Below are 23,411 nucleotides of genomic sequence, written 5' to 3' on the forward strand. Positions count from 1 at the left end.
TCAACCTGGAGAGTTTATCTGCCCTGATCAGTGAACTTCCAAATACAGACAGTTTTACAGCTCCAGATCAACTTGTTTCACACTACAACACACACCTGCACCACATCCTCAACACACTTGCTCCACTCAAATCCAGATCTGTCTCATTCACCTACACTGCACCCTGGTACACCCCCTCTCTAAGACAGTTAAAAGCAAAAGGCCGCCAACTTGAAAGACCCCACACCAAAACCGGACTAAGTATCCATAAAGACATGTACACACAGCACATTCTCCACTGTAAAGAGTGCATCTCTAAAACCAAATCTGCTTACTACTCCAATCTCATCAATTCAAATAAAGAAAATTCAAAGATTCTTTTCTCCCTCATCTCTAACATCATCAAACCTCCTGACTCCCTTCCATCACATCTCTATTCAACTGATTTCTGCAACACCTTGGCTTCATTTTTCACCACAAAAATTCACCTTATCCATCAACAGCTCACCCCCTACTCTGCTCCATTTCTATCTTCCATTCCATCTTTTACGTCTGATGATTCGTTTTCTTCATTTACCCTACCCACAGTTAGTCAAATTTCTACATTAATTAAAAAATCCAAACCTTCCACATGCCAGCTTGACCCACTGCCCACCATCCTTGTTAAAGCCAGAGCTCCCTCTCTTTGTCCTCTCATCACCAACATAATCCATGCTTCCCTCTCCTCTGGAATTGTTCCTCCTGCATTGAAAACTGCTGCTGTCACTTCCATACTTAAAAAACTGGGTGCAGATCCAACAGACCTCAATAATTACCGTCCCATTTCCAACCTTCCATTCATTTCAAAAATTCTTGAGAAAACAGTATCTGCTCAGCTTCATGCTCATCTGTCCTCCAATAATCTGTATGAACTTTTCCAATCTGCCTTCCGTCCCCTTCATAGTACTGAAACTGCTCTTCTATAAATCACTAATGACCTTCTCCTCTCTGCTGACTGTGGTTTATTATCCATCCTTCTTTTACTTGATCTCAGTTCAGCTTTTGACACCATTTCTCATTCTATCCTCTTGAAGAGACTCTCTTCCATTGGCATCTCCGGCACCGTCCTCTCCTGGTTCCATTCCTACCTGTCTGACCGTACTCAGTTTATCCAACTGAAATCTTTCACTTCTCATTCTGTCCCCATCACAACTGGTGTCCCTCAGGGTTCTGTGCTCGGTCCACTCCTCTTTATTATCTACCTTCTCCCGCTTGGTCATATTTTCCCAAAACACCACATCCGTTTTCACTGCTATGCGGATGACACCCAGCTCTATCTTTCCAGCCAACCCAAAGATGATGTGAACGTGAATACGATGGATGCTTCTGTGCTTTTTAAAATAAATAAATCTGTTCTCTAAACATCCTCCGTGTCTTCAATGCAATGTAATGAGACACACACAGACAGAAATGTGAAGGTATCTGCTGTAAATCTATGACGTAAATTAATAACAGGAAATGATCGGCTAGTCAGTTAGCATGTAGCCTAATAGCCTTCGAATGTAAAGATACTGACTGCTAAAGTTAATAAAAGACAAGTCCTGAATATTATTATTCCTATTCGACCCTAAACTACAATATCAGCTGTCTGACAACAGACCAGCCAGTTGCCCAAATGCCGGCATACATGATCAGAGAGCTCTGCGGCGGAGCTAGTAGTAGCCTAGCAGGAGCTATCGTATGACAAAGCAGCCTAGTTATCATAAATCTTTTGATATTTTTCTTATATTCATTGAGACAGTAATAAAGTGATCATTTTTGTTTTTCATGTTCCTTTTTTGAACGAATATGGGTCACAGAGACATGGAAGTTACCGCTGAAAGCGGCTTTTGCCGGCGTACAGAGAGCATATCCGCGTGAATGACTTATGACGTGAATAATTATTGCGTTCGAACGGATTAATTATTGCGTTCGAACGACATAATTATTGCGTTCGCACGAGTTAATCATTTCGAGGGAACGGAATAGTATTTTGAGGGAACGGAATAGTATCTTGTGGGAACGGAATAGTATCTTGTGGGAACGGAATAGTATCTTGTGGGAACGGAATGGTATTTCGTGCGAACGACATAATAACCTGTGGGAACAAGATATTAATCTGTGGGAACAAGATATATTTTTATATCTTAATGTCAGGACACGGGCTCCGTAGTACTGGTACATAGTCTTGTTACTTCCCGCCTGGACTATTGTAACTCTCTTCTATTTGGTCTCCCACAAAAAACCCTCCATAAACTTCAAATGGTTCAGAATTCAGCTGCTCGTATCATCACACGCACTCCCTCCATCAACCACATCACACCTATCCTTCAACAGCTTCACTGGCTACCCATCCCATTCCGCATTAAATACAAAATCTTGCTCTACACATTCAAAGCCTTTCACATCCTTGCACCTCCATATCTCTCTGACCTCCTTCATGTCTCCATACCTACTCGCTCCCTCCGCTCCTCTTCTTCTATCCAGTTTTCTGTCCCTTCTGCCCGTCTTGTCACCATGGGGAACCGGGCGTTCAGTTGCTCTGCTCTCCAGCTTTGGAACTCACTCCCCCCTGACCTCCGCAACACTGACACAATCCCACATTTCAAATCAAAGCTAAAAACTCATCTTTTCCAAATGGCCTATTCACTGTAACAGTAACCTTTTCACGTTTTTATTTATTTTTATTTAATTTAGTATTTATTTAAATTGTTGTTGTTGTTTTAAGTGTTTATTGTATTTTATACTGTATACATGCTGTGCGGCGACCTTGAGTGCCCAGAAAGGCCCTTATAAATAAAATGTATTATTATTATTATTATTATGATGTACTGGTGTTCTGATGGACTGATGTTCTGATGTTCTGATGTTCTGATGTTCTGGTGTTCTGATGTTCTGATGTTCTGGTGTTCTGAAGTTCTGGTGTTCTGAAGTTCTGGTGTTCTGGTGTTCTGATGTTCTGATGTTCTGGTGTTCTGATGTTCTGGTGTTCTGATGTTCTGGTGTTCTGGTGTTCTGAAGTTCTGGTGTTCTGGTGTTCTGATGTTCTGATGTTCTGATGTTCTGGTGTTCTGATGGACTGATGGACTGATGTTCTGGTGTTCTGATGTTCTGGTGTTCAGGTGTTCTGATGTTCTGGTGTTCTGATGTTCTGGTGTTCTGATGTTCTGGTGTTCTGGTGTTCTGGTGTTCTGATGTTCTGATGTTCTGGTGTTCTGAAGTTCTGGTGTTCTGATGTTCTGATGTTCTGGTGTTCTGATGTTCTGGTGTTCTGGTGTTCTGATGTTCTGGTGTTCAGGTGTTCTGATGTTCTGGTGTTCTGATGTTCTGGTGTTCTGGTGTTCTGATGTTCAGGTGTTCTGATGTTCTGGTGTTCTGATGTTCTGGTGTTCTGGTGTTCTGATGTTCTGGTGTTCAGGTGTTCTGATGTTCAGGTGTTCTGATGTTCTGGTGTTCTGATGTTCTGATGTTCTGGTTTTCTGATGTTCTGGTGTTCTGATGTTCTGATGTTCTGGTGTTCTGGTGTTCTGATGTTCAGGTGTTCTGATGTTCTGGTGTTCTGATGTTCTGGTGTTCTGGTGTTCTGATGTTCAGGTGTTCTGATGTTCTGGTGTTCTGGTGTTCTGATGTTCAGGTGTTCTGATGTTCTGATGTTCTGGTGTTCAGGTGTTCTGGTGTTCTGATGTTCTGGTGTTCTGATGTTCTGGTGTTCTGATGTTCTGGTGTTCTGGTGTTCTGATGTTCTGGTGTTCTGGTGTTCTGATGTTCAGGTGTTCTGATGTTCTGATGTTCTGATGTTCAGGTGTTCTGGTGTTCTGATGTTCTGGTGTTCTGGTGTTCTGATGTTCAGGTGTTCTGATGTTCTGATGTTCTGGTGTTCAGGTGTTCTGGTGTTCTGGTGTTCTGGTGTTCTGATGTTCAGGTGTTCTGATGTTCTGATGTTCTGGTGTTCAGGTGTTCTGGTGTTCTGATGTTCTGATGTTCTGGTGTTCAGGTGTTCTGGTGTTCAGGTGTTCTGATGTTCTGGTGTTCAGGTGTTCTGATGCTCTGATGTTCTGGTGTTCAGGTGTTCTGGTGTTCTGATGTTCAGGTGTTCTGATGTTCTGATGTTCTGGTGTTCTGGTGTTCTGATGTTCAGGGGCCTCATTTATAAAACTTTGCGTAGGATTTGCTTAAGAAGTGGCGTACGGATGAAACATAGGACGTGCGTACGCACATCCTACGCATCTTTCTCTTAATAAATCACAACCAATTCTAAATGCAGCGCAGCTTTAGCGGCTTCATGACACGCCCATAAATAGTCCGTGAAACGCCCACAAATGAATATTCATTGATTGGGAAACCATGGCAAACACAGAGAGGAAATGAAAAAAACTTAACTTCACTCAATGTGAAGTAGAAGTTATCGTTGGCGAGGTGGAAAAGAGGAGAAAAGTGTTGTTTGGAGGGCACAGTGTGGCATTACTAATGCCAAAAAGGCACTTGAGTGGCAAACGGTGGCAGACGCCGTAAATGCTGTAGCCTCACAACCTCTGACCGTGGCCGAAATAAAAAAGAAATGGTCGGACATCAAAGTCGAGGCAAAAAGACGTCTAGCGCTGCATCGCCAGAGTGTCTCTGCCACCGGGGGGTACCGGAGCGCCAGATGCACCGGGTGACACGCGTGGTTCCTCCGAGTGCTCCTCCCCAAAAGCCCGCACAGGTCCAAGATGAATACCATAATTTCATAGCTTATGAAGAAATGTTTTAATATGAAAACAACTTTCCCCAGTGGACAATTAGTACATCTGTCCGTCCGTCCGCACGCCCGCACCTATCTGCTCTGCCAGACAGACACATTGACGAGAATATCAGTTTTGTACATTATTTCGTTCTGTTAACTATATTATTTATGATGAATTGCACAACATGCCAATATTGCAGAACATATTTCACTTTTCTTTCTGCAAATAAGTGTTCATTTGAATTTCTGTTGTAATTTTCGTTTGATTTTTTTGTTTGTTTCACTGCTGATCGATCAAACGGGTGTTGGTGTAGCTGTTAATTGTCAGACTTGCTTTGTGAAGTCTTCATGTTATTTCTGAGAGGCAGTATTGTCATTTTCACTTTCACGTGTTTTTTTCTATCTGCCGACGGCGTCGCCGTTTCTCATTCCACCCGTTTTTGTGCGTACGCCTGGGTCAGAGCGTGAAGGACCGAACATTTTCCCGTCAAGTTTGCTTTTTATAAACCTCAACTATTGCGTAGAGAGTGGCGTACGCCTTCTTTTGTGCGTACACAACCTTTAGAAATGAGGCCCCTGGTGTTCTGGTGTTCTGATGGACTGATGTTCTGGTGTTCTGATGTTCTGATGGACTGGTGTTCTCATGGACTGGTGTTCTCATGGACTGGTGTTCTCATGGACTGATGTTCTGGTGTTCTGAGCTTCTGGTGTTCTGATGGACGTTTGTTCTGATGTTTTGATGTTCGGATGGACTGATGTTCTGATGTTTTGATGTTCTGGTGTTCTGATGGACTGATGTTCTGATGTTCTTTTGTTCTGATGTTTTGCCGTTCTGATGGACTGATGTTCTGATGGACTGATGTACTGGTGTTCTGATGGACATTTGTTCTGATGTTCTGATGGACGGATGTTCTGGTGTTCTGATGGACTGGTGTTCTGATGTTCTGGTGGACTTTTGTTCTGATGTTCTGGTGTTCTGATGTTCTGATGTTCTGGTGTTCTGGTGTTCTGATGTTCTGATGTTCTGATGGACCTGTGTTCTGATGTTCTGGTGTTCTGATGTTCTGATGTTCTGATGGACTTGTGTTCTAATGTTCTGATGGACTGGTGTTCTGATGTTCTGATGTTCTGATGTTCTGGTGTTCTGATGTTCTGGTGTTCTGATGTTCTGATGTTCTGGTGTTCTGATGTTCTGATGGACTAATGTTCTGATGTTCTGATGGACTGGTGTTCTGATGTTCTGGTCTTCTGATGTTCTGGTGTTCTGATCTTCTGGTGTTCTGATCTTTTGGTGTTCTGATGTTCTGATGGACTGGTGTTCTGATGTTCTGATGGACTATTGTTCTGATGTTCTGATGTTCTGGTGTTGTGGTGTTCTGATGTTCTGGTGTTCTGATCTTCTGGTGTTCTGATGTTCTGATGTTCTGATTTCCTGGTGTTCTGATGTTCTGATGTTCTGGTATTGTGGTGTTCTGATGTTCTGGTGTTCTGGTGTTCTGATAGACTGATGTTCTGGTGTTCTGATGTTCTGGTATTGTGGTGTTCTGATGTTCTGGTGTTCTGGTGTTCTGGTGTTCTGATAGACTGATGTTCTGGTGTTCTGATGTTCTGGTATTGTGGTGTTCTGATGTTCTGGTGTTCTGATGTTCTGGTGTTCTGATGTTCTGGTGTTCTGATGTTCTGATGTTTTGATTTCCTGGTGTTCTGATGTTCTGATGTTCTGGTATTGTGGTGTTCTGATGTTCTGGTGTTCTGGTGTTCTGGTGTTCTGATAGACTGATGTTCTGGTGTTCTGATGGACTTTTGTTACTGATGTTCGGATGGACTGATGTTCTGATGTTCTGATGGACTGGTGTTCTCATGGACTGGTGTTCTGATGTTCTGGTCTTCTGATGTTCTGATGTTCTGGTGTTCTGATGTTCTGGTGTTCTGATGTTCTAATGGACTTGTGTTCTGATTTTCTGATGTTCTGATGTTCTGATGGACTGATGGACTGGTGTTCTGATGTTCTGATGTTTTGATGGACTAATGTTCTGATGTTCTGATGGACTATTGTTCTGATGTTCTGATGTTCTGGTGTTGTGGTGTTCTGATGTTCTGGTGTTCTGATGTTCTGGTGTTCTGATCTTCTGATGTTCTGTTGTTCTGATCTTCTGGTGTTCTGATGTTCTGATGTTCTGATTTCCTGGTGTTCTGATGTTCTGATGTTCTGGTATTGTGATGTTCTGATGTTCTGGTTTTCTGGTGTTCTGGTGTTCTGATAGACTGATGTTCTGGTGTTCTGATGGACTTTTGTTACTGATGTTCGGATGGACTGATGTTCTGATGTTCTGATGTTGTGGTGTTCTGATGTTCTGATGGACTATTGTTCTGATGTTCTGATGGACTGGATTTCTCATGGACTGGTGTTCTGATGTTCTGATGTTCTGGTGTTCTGATGTTCGGATGGACTGATCTTCTGGTGTTCTGATGGACTGGTGTTCTCATGGACTGGTGTTCTCATGGACTGATGTTCTGGTGTTCTGAGCTTCTGGTGTTCTGATGGACGTTTGTTCTGATGTTTTGATGTTCGGATGGACTGATGTTCTGATGTTTTGATGTTCTGGTGTTCTGATGGACTGATGTTCTGATGTTCTTTTGTTCTGATGTTTTGCCGTTCTGATGGACTGATGTTCTGATGTACTGATTATCTGATGTTTTGATGGACTGGTGTTCTCATGGACTGGTGTTCTGATGTTCTGGTCTTCTGATGTTCTGATGTTCTGGTGTTCTGATGTTCTGGTGTTCTGATGTTCTAATGGACTTGTGTTCTGATTTTCTGATGTTCTGGTTTACTGATGTTCTGATGGACTGGTGTTCTCATGGACTGGTGTTCTGATGTTCTGGTCTTCTGATGTTCTGATGTTCTGGTGTTCTGATGTTCTGGTGTTCTGATGTTCTAATGGACTTGTGTTCTGATTTTCTGATGTTCTGATGTTCTGATGGACTGATGGACTGGTGTTCTGATGTTCTGATGTTTTGATGGACTAATGTTCTGATGTTCTGATGGACTATTGTTCTGATGTTCTGATGTTCTGGTGTTGTGGTGTTCTGATGTTCTGGTGTTCTGATGTTCTGGTGTTCTGATCTTCTGATGTTCTGTTGTTCTGATCTTCTGGTGTTCTGATGTTCTGATGTTCTGATTTCCTGGTGTTCTGATGTTCTGATGTTCTGGTATTGTGATGTTCTGATGTTCTGGTTTTCTGGTGTTCTGGTGTTCTGATAGACTGATGTTCTGGTGTTCTGATGGACTTTTGTTACTGATGTTCGGATGGACTGATGTTCTGATGTTCTGATGTTGTGGTGTTCTGATGTTCTGATGTTCTGATGGACTATTGTTCTGATGTTCTGATGGACTGGATTTCTCATGGACTGGTGTTCTGATGTTCTGATGTTCTGGTGTTCTGATGTTCGGATGGACTGATCTTCTGGTGTTCTGATGGACTGGTGTTCTCATGGACTGGTGTTCTCATGGACTGATGTTCTGGTGTTCTGAGCTTCTGGTGTTCTGATGGACGTTTGTTCTGATGTTTTGATGTTCGGATGGACTGATGTTCTGATGTTTTGATGTTCTGGTGTTCTGATGGACTGATGTTCTGATGTTCTTTTGTTCTGATGTTTTGCCGTTCTGATGGACTGATGTTCTGATGTACTGATTATCTGATGTTTTGATGGACTGGTGTTCTCATGGACTGGTGTTCTGATGTTCTGGTCTTCTGATGTTCTGATGTTCTGGTGTTCTGATGTTCTGGTGTTCTGATGTTCTAATGGACTTGTGTTCTGATTTTCTGATGTTCTGGTTTACTGATGTTCTGATGGACTGATGGACTGGTGTTCTGATGTTCTGATGTTCTGGTGTTCTGATGTTCTGATGGACTATTGTTCTGATGTTCTGATGGACTGGATTTCTCATGGACTGGTGTTCTGATGTTCTGATGTTCTGGTGTTCTGATGTTCTGGTGTTCTGATTTTTTGGTGTTCTGATGGACTGGTGTTCTGATGTTCTGGTGTTTTGGTGTTCTGATGTTCTGGTGTTCTTAAGTTCTGTTGGTCTGATCTTCTGGTGTTCTGATGTTCTGGTGTTCTGATGTTCTGGTGTTGTGGTGTTCTGATGTTCTGGTGTTCTGAACTTCTGGTGTTCTGATATTCTGATGTTCTGGTGTTCTGATGCTCTGATGTTCTGGTGTTCTGATCTTCTGGTGTTCTGAGCTTCTGGTGTTCTGGTGTTCTGATGGACTTTTGTTCTGGTGTTCTGATGTTCTGATGTTCTGATTGACCGATGTTCTGATGTTCTGTTGTTCTGCCGTTCTGATGGACTGATGTTCTGATGGATTGATGTTCTGGTGTTCTAAAGGACTTTTGTTCTGATGTTCTGTTGTTCGGATGGACGGATGTTCTGGTGTTCTGAGCTTCTGGTGTTCTGGTGTTCTGATGGACTGATGTTCTGATGTTCTTTTGTTCTGATGTTCTGTTGTTCTGGTGTTCTGATGAACTGGTGTTCTGATGTTCTGGTGGACTTTTGTTCTGATGTTCTGGTGTTCTGATGTTCTGATGGTCTTGTGTTCTGATGTTCTGGTCTTCTGATGTTCTGATGTTCTGGTGTTCTCATCTTCTGGTGTTCTGTTCTTCTGGTGTTCTGGTGTTCTGATGGACTAATGTTCTGATGTTCTGATGGACTGATGGACTGGTGTTCTGATGTTCTGATGTTCTGATGGACTAATGTTCTGATGTTCTGATGGACTGGTGTTCTCATGGACTGGTGTTCTGATGTTCTGGTCTTCTGATGTTCTGGTGTTCTGGTGTTCTGATGTTCTGATGGACTGATGTTCTGGTATTTTAATGGACTTGTGTTCTGATGTTCTGGTGTTCTGATGTTCTGATGAACTGATGGACTGGTGTTCTGATGTTCTGATGGACTGGTGTTCTCATGGACTGGTGTTCTGATGTTCTGGTCTTCTGATGTTCTGATGTTCTAGTGTTCTGGTGTTCTGATGTTCTGGTGTTCTGGTGTTGTGGTGTTTTAATGTTCTGGTGTGCTGATTTTCTGGTGTTCTGATGTTCTGATGGTCTTGTGTTCTGATGGACTGATGTTCTGGTGTTCTGATGGACTTTTGTTCTGATGTTCTGATGGTCGGATGGACTGATGTTCTGGTGTTCTGATGTTCTAATTGACTTATGTTCTGATGTTCTGATGGACTGGTGTTCTCATGGACTGGTGTTCTGATGTTCTGGTGTTCTGATGTTCTGATGTTCTGATGTTCTGGTGTTGTGGTGTTATGATGTTCTGGTGTTCTGATGTTCTAATGAACTAATGTTCTGATGTTCTGATGGACTGGTGTTCTCATGGACTGGTGTTCTGATGTTCTGGTCTTCTGATGTTCTGATGTTCTGGTGTTCTGATGTTATGATGGACTTGTGTTCTGATGTTTTGGTGTTCTGATGTTCTGATGTTCTGATGGACTGATGTTTTTGGTGTTATGATGTTCTGATGGACTGGTGTTCTGATGTTCTGATGGACTATTGTTCTGATGTTCTGATGTTCTTATTTCTGGTGTTGTGGTGTTCTGATGTTCTGGTGTTCTGATCTTCTGGTGTTCTGATGTTCTGGTGTTCTGCTCTTCCGGTGTTATGATGTTCTGATGTTCTGGTGTTCTGATGTTCTGATGTTCTGGTGTTCTGATGTTCTGATGTTCTGGTGTTCTGATCTTCTGGTTTTCTGAGCTTCTGGTGTTCTGATGGACGTTTGTTCTGATGTTCTGATGTTCTGTTGTTCTGATTGACCGATGTTCTGATGTTCTTTTGTTCTGATGTTCTGCCGTTCTGATGGACTGATGTTCTGATGGACTGATGTTCTGATGTTCTGGTGTTCTGATCTTCTGGTTTTCTGAGCTTCTGGTGTTCTGATGGACGTTTGTTCTGATGTTCTGATGTTCTGATGTTCTGTTGTTCTGATGGACCGATGTTCTGATGTTCTTTTGTTCTGATGTTCTGCCGTTCTGATGGACTGATGTTCTGATGGACTGATGTTCTGATGGATTGATGTTCTGGTGTTCTGATGTTCTGAAGGACTAATGTTCTGATGTTCTGATGGACTGGTGTTCTGATGTTCTGGTGTTCTGATGTTCTGATGGACTTGTGTTCTGATGTTCTGATGGACTGGTGTTCTGATGTTCTGATGGACCGATGTTCTGGTGTTCTGCCGTTCTGATGGACTGGTGTTCTGATGTTCTGATGGACCGATGTTCTGGTGTTCTGCCGTTCTGATGGACTATTGCTCTGATGTTCATATTTTCTGGTGTTCTGATGTTTTGATGTTCTGATGGATTGATGTTCTGGTGTTCTGATGTTCTGAAGGACTGATGTTCTGATGTTCTGATGGACCGATGTTCTGGTGTTCTGCCGTTCTGATGGACTATTGCTCTGATGTTCATATTTTCTGGTGTTCTGATGGACTGATGTTCTGATGGATTGATGTTCTGGTGTTCTGATGTTCTGAAGGACTGATGTTCTGATGGACTGATGTTCTGATGTTATGATGTTCTGGTGTTCTGATGGACTGATGTTCTGATGGATTGATGTTCTGGTGTTCTGATGGACTGGTGTTCTGATGTTCTGAAGGACTGATGGACTGATGTTCTGATGTTCGGATGGACTGATCTTCTGGTGTTCTGATGGACTGGTGTTCTCATGGACTGGTGTTCTCATGGACTGATGTTCTGGTGTTCTGAGCTTCTGGTGTTCTGATGGACGTTTGTTCTGATGTTTTGATGTTCGGATGGACTGATGTTCTGATGTTTTGATGTTCTGGTGTTCTGATGGACTGATGTTCTGATGTTCTTTTGTTCTGATGTTTTGCCGTTCTGATGGACTGATGTTCTGATGGACTGATGTACTGGTGTTCTGATGGACATTTGTTCTGATGTTCTGATGGACGGATGTTCTGGTGTTCTGATGGACTGGTGTTCTGATGTTCTGGTGGACTTTTGTTCTGATGTTCTGGTGTTCTGATGTTCTGATGTTCTGGTGTTCTGGTGTTCTGATGTTCTGATGTTCTGATGGACCTGTGTTCTGATGTTCTGGTGTTCTGATGTTCTGATGTTCTGATGGACTTGTGTTCTAATGTTCTGATGGACTGGTGTTCTGATGTTCTGATGTTCTGATGTTCTGGTGTTCTGATGTTCTGGTGTTCTGATGTTCTGATGTTCTGGTGTTCTGATGTTCTGATGGACTAATGTTCTGATGTTCTGATGGACTGGTGTTCTGATGTTCTGGTCTTCTGATGTTCTGGTGTTCTGATCTTCTGGTGTTCTGATCTTTTGGTGTTCTGATGTTCTGATGGACTGGTGTTCTGATGTTCTGATGGACTATTGTTCTGATGTTCTGATGTTCTGGTGTTGTGGTGTTCTGATGTTCTGGTGTTCTGATCTTCTGGTGTTCTGATGTTCTGATGTTCTGATTTCCTGGTGTTCTGATGTTCTGATGTTCTGGTATTGTGGTGTTCTGATGTTCTGGTGTTCTGGTGTTCTGATAGACTGATGTTCTGGTGTTCTGATGTTCTGGTATTGTGGTGTTCTGATGTTCTGGTGTTCTGGTGTTCTGGTGTTCTGATAGACTGATGTTCTGGTGTTCTGATGTTCTGGTATTGTGGTGTTCTGATGTTCTGGTGTTCTGATGTTCTGGTGTTCTGATGTTCTGGTGTTCTGATGTTCTGATGTTTTGATTTCCTGGTGTTCTGATGTTCTGATGTTCTGGTATTGTGGTGTTCTGATGTTCTGGTGTTCTGGTGTTCTGGTGTTCTGATAGACTGATGTTCTGGTGTTCTGATGGACTTTTGTTACTGATGTTCGGATGGACTGATGTTCTGATGTTCTGATGGACTGGTGTTCTCATGGACTGGTGTTCTGATGTTCTGGTCTTCTGATGTTCTGATGTTCTGGTGTTCTGATGTTCTGGTGTTCTGATGTTCTAATGGACTTGTGTTCTGATTTTCTGATGTTCTGATGTTCTGATGGACTGATGGACTGGTGTTCTGATGTTCTGATGTTTTGATGGACTAATGTTCTGATGTTCTGATGGACTATTGTTCTGATGTTCTGATGTTCTGGTGTTGTGGTGTTCTGATGTTCTGGTGTTCTGATGTTCTGATGTTCTGGTATTGTGATGTTCTGATGTTCTGGTTTTCTGGTGTTCTGGTGTTCTGATAGACTGATGTTCTGGTGTTCTGATGGACTTTTGTTACTGATGTTCGGATGGACTGATGTTCTGATGTTCTGATGTTGTGGTGTTCTGATGTTCTGATGTTCTGATGGACTATTGTTCTGATGTTCTGATGGACTGGATTTCTCATGGACTGGTGTTCTGATGTTCTGATGTTCTGGTGTTCTGATGTTCTGATGTTCTGGTGTTCTGATGTTCTGATGGACTGGTGTTCTGATGGACTGGTGTTCTCATGGACTGGTGTTCTCATGGACTGATGTTCTGGTGTTCTGAGCTTCTGGTGTTCTGATGGACGTTTGTTCTGATGTTTTGATGTTCGGATGGACTGATGTTCTGATGTTTTGATGTTCTGGTGTTCTGATGGACTGATGTTCTGATGTTCTTTTGTTCTGATGTTTTGCCGTTCTGATGGACTGATGTTCTGATGTACTGATTATCTGATGTTTTGATGGACTGGTGTTCTCATGGACTGGTGTTCTGATGTTCTGGTCTTCTGATGTTCTGATGTTCTGGTGTTCTGATGTTCTGGTGTTCTGATGTTCTAATGGACTTGTGTTCTGATTTTCTGATGTTCTGGTTTTCTGATGTTCTGATGTTCTGATGGACTGATGGACTGGTGTTCTGATGTTCTGATGTTCTGGTGTTCTGATGTTCTGATGTTGTGGTGTTCTGATGTTCTGCTGTTCTGATGGACTATTGTTCTGATGTTCTGATGGACTGGATTTCTCATGGACTGGTGTTCTGATGTTCTGATGTTCTGGTGTTCTGATGTTCTGGTGTTCTGATTTTTTGGTGTTCTGATGGACTGGTGTTCTGATGTTCTGGTGTTCTGGTGTTTTGGTGTTCTGATGTTCTGGTGTTCTTAAGTTCTGTTGGTCTGATCTTCTGGTGTTCTGATGTTCTGGTGTTCTGATGTTCTGGTGTTGTGGTGTTCTGATGTTCTGGTGTTCTGAACTTCTGGTGTTCTGATATTCTGATGTTCTGGTGTTCTGATGCTCTGATGTTCTGGTGTTCTGATCTTCTGGTGTTCTGAGCTTCTGGTGTTCTGGTGTTCTGATGGACTTTTGTTCTGGTGTTCTGATGTTCTGATGTTCTGATTGACCGATGTTCTGATGTTCTGTTGTTCTGCCGTTCTGATGGACTGATGTTCTGATGGATTGATGTTCTGGTGTTCTGGTGTTCTGATGGACTGATGTTCTGATGTTCTTTTGTTCTGATGTTCTGTTGTTCTGGTGTTCTGATGAACTGGTGTTCTGATGTTCTGGTGGACTTTTGTTCTGATGTTCTGGTGTTCTGATGTTCTGATGGTCTTGTGTTCTGATGTTCTGGTCTTCTGATGTTCTGATGTTCTGGTGTTCTCATCTTCTGGTGTTCTGTTCTTCTGGTGTTCTGGTGTTCTGATGTTCTGATGGACTGATGGACTGGTGTTCTGATGTTCTGATGGACTAATGTTCTGATGTTCTGATGGACTGGTGTTCTGATGTTCTAATGTTCTGGTGTTCTGATCTTCTGGTGTTCTGATGTTCTGATGGACTGACGTTCTGTTGTTTTGATGGACCTGTGTTCTGATGTTCTGATGGACTGATGGACTGGTGTTCTGATGTTCTGATGTTCTGATGGACTAATGTTCTGATGTTCTGATGGACTGGTGTTCTCATGGACTGGTGTTCTGATGTTCTGGTCTTCTGATGTTCTGGTGTTCTGGTGTTCTGATGTTCTGATGGACTGATGTTCTGGTATTTTAATGGACTTGTGTTCTGATGTTCTGGTGTTCTGATGTTCTGATGAACTGATGGACTGGTGTTCTGATGTTCTGATGGACTGGTGTTCTCATGGACTGGTGTTCTGATGTTCTGGTCTTCTGATGTTCTGATGTTCTAGTTTTCTGGTGTTCTGATGTTCTGGTGTTGTGGTGTTCTGATGTTCTGGTGTTCTGGTGTTGTGGTGTTTTAATGTTCTGGTGTGCTGATTTTCTGGTGTTCTGATGTTCTGATGGTCTTGTGTTCTGATGGACTGATGTTCTGGTGTTCTGATGGACTTTTGTTCTGATGTTCTGATGGTCGGATGGACTGATGTTCTGGTGTTCTGATGTTCTAATTGACTTATGTTCTGATGTTCTGATGGACTGGTGTTCTCATGGACTGGTGTTCTGATGTTCTGGTGTTCTGATGTTCTGATGTTCTGATGTTCTGGTGTTGTGGTGTTATGATGTTCTGGTGTTCTGATGTTCTAATGAACTAATGTTCTGATGTTCTGATGGACTGGTGTTCTCATGGACTGGTGTTCTGATGTTCTGGTCTTCTGATGTTCTGATGTTCTGGTGTTCTGATGTTATGATGGACTTGTGTTCTGATGTTTTGGTGTTCTGATGTTCTGATGTTCTGATGGACTGATGTTTTTGGTGTTCTGATGTTCTGATGGACTGGTGTTCTGATGTTCTGATGGACTATTGTTCTGATGTTCTGATGTTCTTATTTCTGGTGTTGTGGTGTTCTGATGTTCTGGTGTTCTGATCTTCTGGTGTTCTGATGTTCTGGTGTTCTGCTCTTCCGGTGTTATGATGTTCTGATGTTCTGGTGTTCTGATGTTCTGATGTTCTGGTGTTCTGATGTTCTGATGTTCTGGTGTTCTGATCTTCTGGTTTTCTGAGCTTCTGGTGTTCTGATGGACGTTTGTTCTGATGTTCTGATGTTCTGTTGTTCTGATTGACCGATGTTCTGATGTTCTTTTGTTCTGATGTTCTGCCGTTCTGATGGACTGATGTTCTGATGGACTGATGTTCTGATGTTCTGGTGTTCTGATCTTCTGGTTTTCTGAGCTTCTGGTGTTCTGATGGACGTTTGTTCTGATGTTCTGATGTTCTGATGTTCTGTTGTTCTGATGGACCGATGTTCTGATGTTCTTTTGTTCTGATGTTCTGCCGTTCTGATGGACTGATGTTCTGATGGACTGATGTTCTGATGGATTGATGTTCTGGTGTTCTGATGTTCTGAAGGACTAATGTTCTGATGTTCTGATGGACTGGTGTTCTGATGTTCTGGTGTTCTGATGTTCTGATGGACTTGTGTTCTGATGTTCTGATGGACTGGTGTTCTGATGTTCTGATGGACCGATGTTCTGGTGTTCTGCCGTTCTGATGGACTGGTGTTCTGATGTTCTGATGGACCGATGTTCTGGTGTTCTGCCGTTCTGATGGACTATTGCTCTGATGTTCATATTTTCTGGTGTTCTGATGTTTTGATGTTCTGATGGATTGATGTTCTGGTGTTCTGATGTTCTGAAGGACTGATGTTCTGATGTTCTGATGGACCGATGTTCTGGTGTTCTGCCGTTCTGATGGACTATTGCTCTGATGTTCATATTTTCTGGTGTTCTGATGGACTGATGTTCTGATGGATTGATGTTCTGGTGTTCTGATGTTCTGAAGGACTGATGTTCTGATGTTCGGATGGACTGATGTTCTGATGTTATGATGTTCTGGTGTTCTGATGGACTGATGTTCTGATGGATTGATGTTCTGGTGTTCTGATGGACTGGTGTTCTGATGTTCTGAAGGACTGATGGACTGATGTTCTGATGTTCGGATGGACTGATCTTCTGGTGTTCTGATGGACTGGTGTTCTGATGGATTGATGTTCTGGTGTTCTGATGTTCTGAAGGACTGATGTTCTGATGTTCGGATGGACTGATGTTCTGATGTTATGATGTTCTGGTGTTCTGATGGACTGATGTTCTGATGGATTGATGTTCTGGTGTTCTGATGGACTGGTGTTCTGATGTTCTGATGGACTTTTGTTCTGATGTTCTGGTGTTCTGATGTTCTGATGGTCCTGTGTTCTGATGGACTGATGTTCGGATGGACCGATGTTCTGATGGATTGGTGTTCTGATGGATTGATGTTCTGATGGATTGATGTTCTGATGGACTGATGTTCTGATGGACTGATGTTCTGATGTTCTGATGGACTCAGGCTGAGTGACATGGATTGTTCCCACTTTTACCTGTAGTTGTGTGTCTTTGCTGCAGTCAGCTGTGTTTACAGTACAGGTATCTCCGCTTCCTCATGGACCTCCTCCACTGACTCAGAACCATCTAAGCTTTGCAGTTCCAGGTGTTTTTCCTGGTGAACAAACTGTTACAGTTTGTCAAATCCAGTGTAAGTGTGGAACGTTCTAGAAAAGTGGAGATTCACAGAAGTAGAAGGTTTCACAGCAGACGGATCTAAAGGCAGATCGATTATTTCTACCTTCATTTCATTTGCATTCGGTCACTTTTTAAAACAATCTTCTGAAAACAACGTAGATATATAGAGGACAGACATCAGCCTCTGATGTGGTTTGTGGACAGTAAGCTAAGAAATGATGTTTCATTGTTGAAGAATTAAAAACACACTGATGTGTTTTTTAAAGTACTCTCTCTTCCACTTCCAGCTTCAACTTCATTTGGATTAAGTTCATGTTTTGTTCCTCTTTGTTTCCAAACGTTCCTTCAAAGCAGCAGAGACGTTCATGACACAGAAGGAGGTCTGTAGATCAGCACCAGACGATCCTCTCTCCTCTCTGAACATTCTCCATCATTTTACATTCAGGGAAACTCCTCCAAAGTCTGAGCAGAAGTCGTCGTGGGGAGGAGGCTCATGTAGGAAGAAACGTGACATGTCACCATGAAGGAAACATCCGTGGATGTTTTGGTTGATTATTTTTAGGACTTTTCGGAAGTGTTTGCAGAAGCTGCGTTACGTTTAGCAGGTTGAGGTTCTCTGACACCCACACAAGACGGTTTGAAGTTCTGCTGCACGCTGCTGAAAGCTCAGGCGTCACAAACACAGAGGGGGGGTCGACCACAACCCACATTCGCACAGGAAGACAGAGCGTCGTACCTTCACGGGCCTTTCTAAACCCTCTCAAACTGAGCAACCAGAGGAGCATAAGAGACACAGAACGCTGGTTATCTTCTAGATCTCTGCGCTTCTTGTCTTTCTGTCTGGAATTCTGAGATAGAAGTTCAGGAATGTGTTTGTGGAAACAGAGTCAAGGAGTTTCTGTCAGATCCACTCCAAAAACACACAAATGCAACACATCCATGTCGGTGAAGGTTCTCATCCGGGTCTGGAGATGAGGCATTCAGGTCTGGACCTGAAATCTTCTGTCTTCATCCAACTGACTTTTTCATGGACTGATCAGTGATCAGTGATCCGCAGACCGGTAAGCGGACTATTGAAGCTGCTTGGGTGATCAGTGAAACGTTTCAATCCAGAAGACTTTGGGTCCAGATACCAGCCTCAGCCTGAAGGAAACATGTCTGATATTCATCACAACTACCTCCAAACTGAAAACCTCCATTTCCCATTTATAGTTGGAAGGAAAAGAACGTCAGCAGGAGAATGTCCCTCAATCTGACAGACTGAGGCGGGAAAACCATTTCCTGACGAGCGTTCTGGTTAATTTGGAGTCAGAGCGCTGAGAAGATCACGAGCAGAAACTTTTTACTGTCATCCAGATGCTTCTGAAAGCTCTGTGTGGTTCCTGAAGCTCCATGGATTCAGCTGCAATCGAACAAAGACTCTGAACCCCCCCAGTGTGAAGCCAAACGTGCTGCTGCTCGTAGATTGTAGATAAACATGAACAGGTCGGTTGTGAAGGATTTGTGTGATGACGTTGTGCGTCGTCTCTGTTGTTTTTGTTTTCATTCTTCTGCATCTTTTTGAGTTTTCTTATGTTCCTGTCGGTTCTGGAATGCAAACGCTGAACTGATGCTTGGTTCACAGGATTTAACAGACAAGTCACCCCCCCCCCCCCATACACACACACATAAACATTTTGATTAGTGGACAGACAGCAGATAACTGAGACCCATAACTGAGATTTTAGGAGCAAAAGGTGATGTCTTTGTACCTGAATGTGCTTCATGTGGCACATGAGAAGATGATGAGAAGATGAGAAGAAACTGCTAATTTCTTTCTCCAAACTGGAACAGAAAGGATCCAGACTTTGGGAATAGGAAAACATTCATTCAGTAAAAGGAGCAAAGGTTTTTCTGCTGAAAGCGTCACACTGACGTTCTGTTAGCAAAGCTCTTCGCTAACGTTTGTCATTCCCTCTCTTTGTCCTGTCAGGTCATGGACACTCTTTCCAGGCTCTCACACACAGCAGCCGCTCAGCAGGGAGGATTTAAGTAAGTCACCTGAACCTGCAGGTAGAGACTGATGAGGCTTTGATATTTCCTCACACCCGCCTTTACCTTTCAGCTTAAAAAAATATTATTGGTCATTCCTGAACCCCGTCTTCGTCCAACAGGGGCAGGAAGACTCCTCTATGAAGCTCCAGATCTGCGGGGTCAAACAGATAGGAAGCACGTTTTCACGCTGCCTTCTTTCTGCTTCACTTCCAGACCGTTTCCAACTGAGGAGAGCCTGAAAGACGAAGACATTTACAGCAATCTGGAGGACCTCCTTGAGTACGTATGAGGCTGCTTCCTCTGATGCTAACTGAAGAAGATCATTTCAGGTGCAGAGGCGGCGGATCTGGGCTCTTCGGGGGTCTAGACACCCACCTGCTTTGCTTGGAGGCTGGGCTGCGGTTCTCTGTTAATGTCAGAGGAAATAAATGACTCATTTTATATCTTCTCGCCTGCCGGATGACAGATGCAGGATGTGTTCATTGTCTGCCTGATCAGAGTTTCAGTTTCATGAAGATTCCCGTTCATTCAATTCAATTTTATTGATACAGCTCAAAATCACAGCAACAGTCGTCTCAATGGGCTTCATTCATTCTGAGGGGTCAAAATAAAATAAACGGTCAAAATGTTTGACCTTCAAATGACTTTGGTCTCTTGTTTTGTCTGCAAACTGCAGCAGGACCGACAAGATCGCCCAACACAAGTATTAACATGTGTGTTTGTACACGGGTGTGATAGTGAGAATACTCCTGAGGATGAAGATGACCTGTACGCAGCAGTCTATGGCCTGGAGGACGAGTACGCAGGGCTGGAGATCTATGAAGACCTGATGAGGACGGAGCAGCAAATGTCTATGGTACCACGCTGAGTCAGCTCTTTCTCACACGCCCTGATGTACAGACGCAGGCAGACACATGCAGACGCCTGAAGAAATATGCAGACACATGCAAAAAAAGATGCAGACACATACAAACGTGCAGACAGCTGCAGATGTGCAGACACCTGTAGATGTGCAGACATCTGCAGACGTGCAGACACCTGTAGATGTGCAGACATCTACAGACGTGCAGACAGCTGCAGACATGCAGACACCTGCAGATGCGCAGACACCTGCAGATGAGCAGACACCTGCAGATACATGTAGACACCTGTAGATGCGCAGACACCTGCAGATACATGCAGACACCTGTAGATGTGCAGACACATGCAGGCGTGCAGACACCTGCAGACGTGCAGACACATGCAGATGCGCAGACACCTGCAGATACATGCAGACACCTGTAGATGTGCAGACAGATGCAGACGTGCAGACAGCTGCAGACATGCAGACACCTGTAGATGAGCAGACACCTGCAGAGGGGCAGACACATGCAGAGAGACGTGCAGACACCTGCAGACACATGCAGACGTGCAGACACATGCTGACACCTGCAGACACAAACAGAAACATGCAGATACATGTTAAAAACATCAAGACACATGCAGACACCTGCAGATGTGCAGACACCTGTAAATGTGCAGACACCTGCAGATGTGCAGACACATGCAGACAGACGTGCAGATACCTGCAGACACATGCAGAAACATGCAGACACATGAAAAAAAAAACATGCAGACGACCAGACAGCTGCAGACACATGCAGACACCAGCAGATATGCAGACACATGCAGGTAGGCATACTTGCAAGCATGCAGATTGTTGGTTAAATTTTCTTTGTAATAATGGAACAAAAACACAATTATCCTAAATGATGGTCTGTAGAGATCCGACAGGGGGGTGTCCATCACTCTTCAGATCAGAAAGTTGGGGTGTTCACAACTGTTCTTTGGTCAAGTAAAAATACCCATCAGCCCCCTCCGTTGCCATGGGACCAGAGCATTTGTCCTGAGTGACTGAAATCCTGATGTGTGTCTTTGTAGAAGCAGGCAGAGGTGGACGTTCGAAGCTGCTGCCTTTCTGAGATCAAGCAGACGGAAGAGAGATACACGGAGACCCTGGAGTCCATCGAGAAGGTAGAGACCGCCTCTGCAGGGCCCCCTTCATCTCTCAGAGCAGAACTTTGAGCCTCCATGAAGCTGCAAACCAGCTGTTCTGGCATCCTACTGTTAGTTTGAAGCTGGTTTCAGTGTGTTGCCTATGATGACTGAAAAGCATGTTTATCTGGAACACAGAAGAATGAGACGTAATCAGAGGATCTCTGTTCTTGTTTGATCTCTTGCTCAGTATTTCCTGAACCCGCTGAAGAAGTTCTTCTCTGCAGCGGAAATCGATAAAGTTTTTCTCAACATCCCTGTAAGTCCTGCTGCAGATGTGAGCTATGGAAGGAGATTCCTGCGTTCAGACGGTGACGCTTCGTCTTTGTTTAATGCAGGATCTGGTTAAACTTCACAAGAGTCTGATGGTTGATCTGCAGGATTCCATCCTGAACAAAAACGCCCTGAATCTCCACCAGATCTTCATCAGCTACAAAGACAGGTACGTTCCTTCAGAGGGAACTCTTCATCCTCTTTGCTGAGCAGCCAAAGCTGTTAGCAGCCGGTGAAGCGGACACAGTGTCATAAAACTCTGGTTGTTTCCAACTCTGACCCGCAGACTACTCATTTATGGGATTTACTGCAGTCAGGTGGAGATCGCCATCGCAGTTTTGGACTTCATTGTCAAAGAGAAAGAGGATGTTCGACTGAAACTGGAGGTGAAAGCATTTTCTGCCTGTAGCTCCGCCCTCTAGGGAGCATTTTAGAACCCTCACACAGTTTGAAAGCTTTCCAGACCTAAAGTCTGCAGAGAGGCCACAAAAGCATCTCCCTGCTGAATGTGAACCGACTTCTGGAGGAAAGTGCAGTGAGTCATAGCTGTGATGTCATGAAGGCTGTGTTTCCCTCAGGAATGCTCCAAAAGAGCCAACAATGGGAAGTTCTCCCTGAGAGACCTGCTGGTCGTCCCGATGCAGCGAGTCCTGAAGTACCACCTCCTCCTGCAGGTGCTGTACCCCCCCTCAACACTGACACTCAGCTGTTCATCTCTGACTGAAGTTAACTTTTCCTGAAGGTCTGTATTTAGATGTATATGTTTACATTGGGTTTCTTATCAGAGACTGACAGCACCTGTTCAGGTTGGGAACAAAGTCTTCCACAGTTCTTCATTTCTCTCTCATCTCTTCTCTCCTCTCACGTTTTGGACAGAAACTCTTGCCTTTGTCCTCTAGAGGCTCGTCTGAAGCCGTTTTCCTTGGCAAACTTTGCTCTTCAGCTTCAACTTCTTTCTTTGTGACATTTTCTCCACATCATTGTCTTATTCTGCTGTTTTGTGAGGAGAACCTAGTTCCTGCAGGACCTTCACATGCACTGATGCCACCCAGACCTCCTGGTTGGGGGGTTGTAAGGTTTGCAGCAGCAGCGTCTTCCTTTCTGTTCAGAATTCTCGGAGGTTTTATTTTGTCATTTTTTTCGTTGGAGATTTCGTCCTCTTGTCTTCTTCCAGATGTAAACGTCTGCCTTCACCTGCTGAGGAGTCACAGAACTTCTTCCATCGCCTTTACAGGCAGGAAGAGCTTTTAGAATTCATCGTCCCATTTTGGTTTTCATCCATAAACCAGTGAAAACGTTACTGTTCTTCCAAGTGACCACAAGAGGGCGACATCCCCCCAATGATGAAACAGAGAAGACTGCCTTCATTCCAGAGATAAAAATGTTCCTGACGTTGATGATATACAGGCTTTTTATTCAAATCACTAAAACATTTCTTAAAACAAACCCCAAGCCTCCAGATGGCCTGCTTGTTCAGAAGAACCAGTCCAGAGAGCAGTTTCAGCTTTACTGAGAGCTTCTGGAGGGTTTTCAGCTGGTGAGGAGAACGTGTGACTGAGTGAGCAGAGGAACTTGGCCGTCACTGACACCCGTGCTACAGCGTTGTCAGGTTTGCAATCCTAACAGGAAGTCATCCCAGGACGTCTTTCATGAAGATTTCAGACAGGGTGCTGGGAGGTCATGTGACTTATCAGCAGCTGCAGCCACAGGTTTGATCTGCAGCTTACATCATTTGGGTTTGGGGGCAGCAGGTCCGATTCCTTCTGCTCCCCATCCTAAACTCATCTGTTAGACTTCAGCTGCAGCCCATTACTTTATGCAAAGGGTTTTCTGCCTTGAGGTGGAATGGAGATGAGGTTTAAGGATCTAGAGGACGTTTACCTGCTGCTGTTATCACACCAATGAAGTGCAAGTTACAGGTTTTTGTTTGATTTTCACGAGTGTTTTCTCT

General features: G+C 43.7%; 1 protein-coding gene across 3 annotated transcripts in view; it reads left to right on the forward strand.

The window, feature by feature from the left end:
- LOC101160624 (guanine nucleotide exchange factor VAV3-like) overlaps positions 1 to 23,411 on the forward strand; it is a 59,388-nt gene that overhangs the window by 10,422 nt on the left and 25,555 nt on the right. For all 3 annotated transcript variants that reach the window (XM_023965041.1, XM_023965043.1, XM_023965042.1), the window contains exons 3-10: positions 19,092 to 19,150; positions 19,367 to 19,432; positions 19,892 to 20,009; positions 21,074 to 21,166; positions 21,378 to 21,446; positions 21,526 to 21,629; positions 21,747 to 21,846; positions 22,039 to 22,134. In XM_023965041.1, coding sequence (XP_023820809.1) covers positions 19,092 to 19,150; positions 19,367 to 19,432; positions 19,892 to 20,009; positions 21,074 to 21,166; positions 21,378 to 21,446; positions 21,526 to 21,629; positions 21,747 to 21,846; positions 22,039 to 22,134 — 705 coding nt within the window. The remainder of the gene's footprint in view (positions 1 to 19,091; positions 19,151 to 19,366; positions 19,433 to 19,891; positions 20,010 to 21,073; positions 21,167 to 21,377; positions 21,447 to 21,525; positions 21,630 to 21,746; positions 21,847 to 22,038; positions 22,135 to 23,411) is intronic.

Source organism: Oryzias latipes, chromosome 17 (genome assembly GCF_002234675.1).
Source record: "Oryzias latipes chromosome 17, ASM223467v1".
Classification (NCBI taxonomy): Eukaryota; Metazoa; Chordata; class Actinopteri; order Beloniformes; family Adrianichthyidae; genus Oryzias; species Oryzias latipes.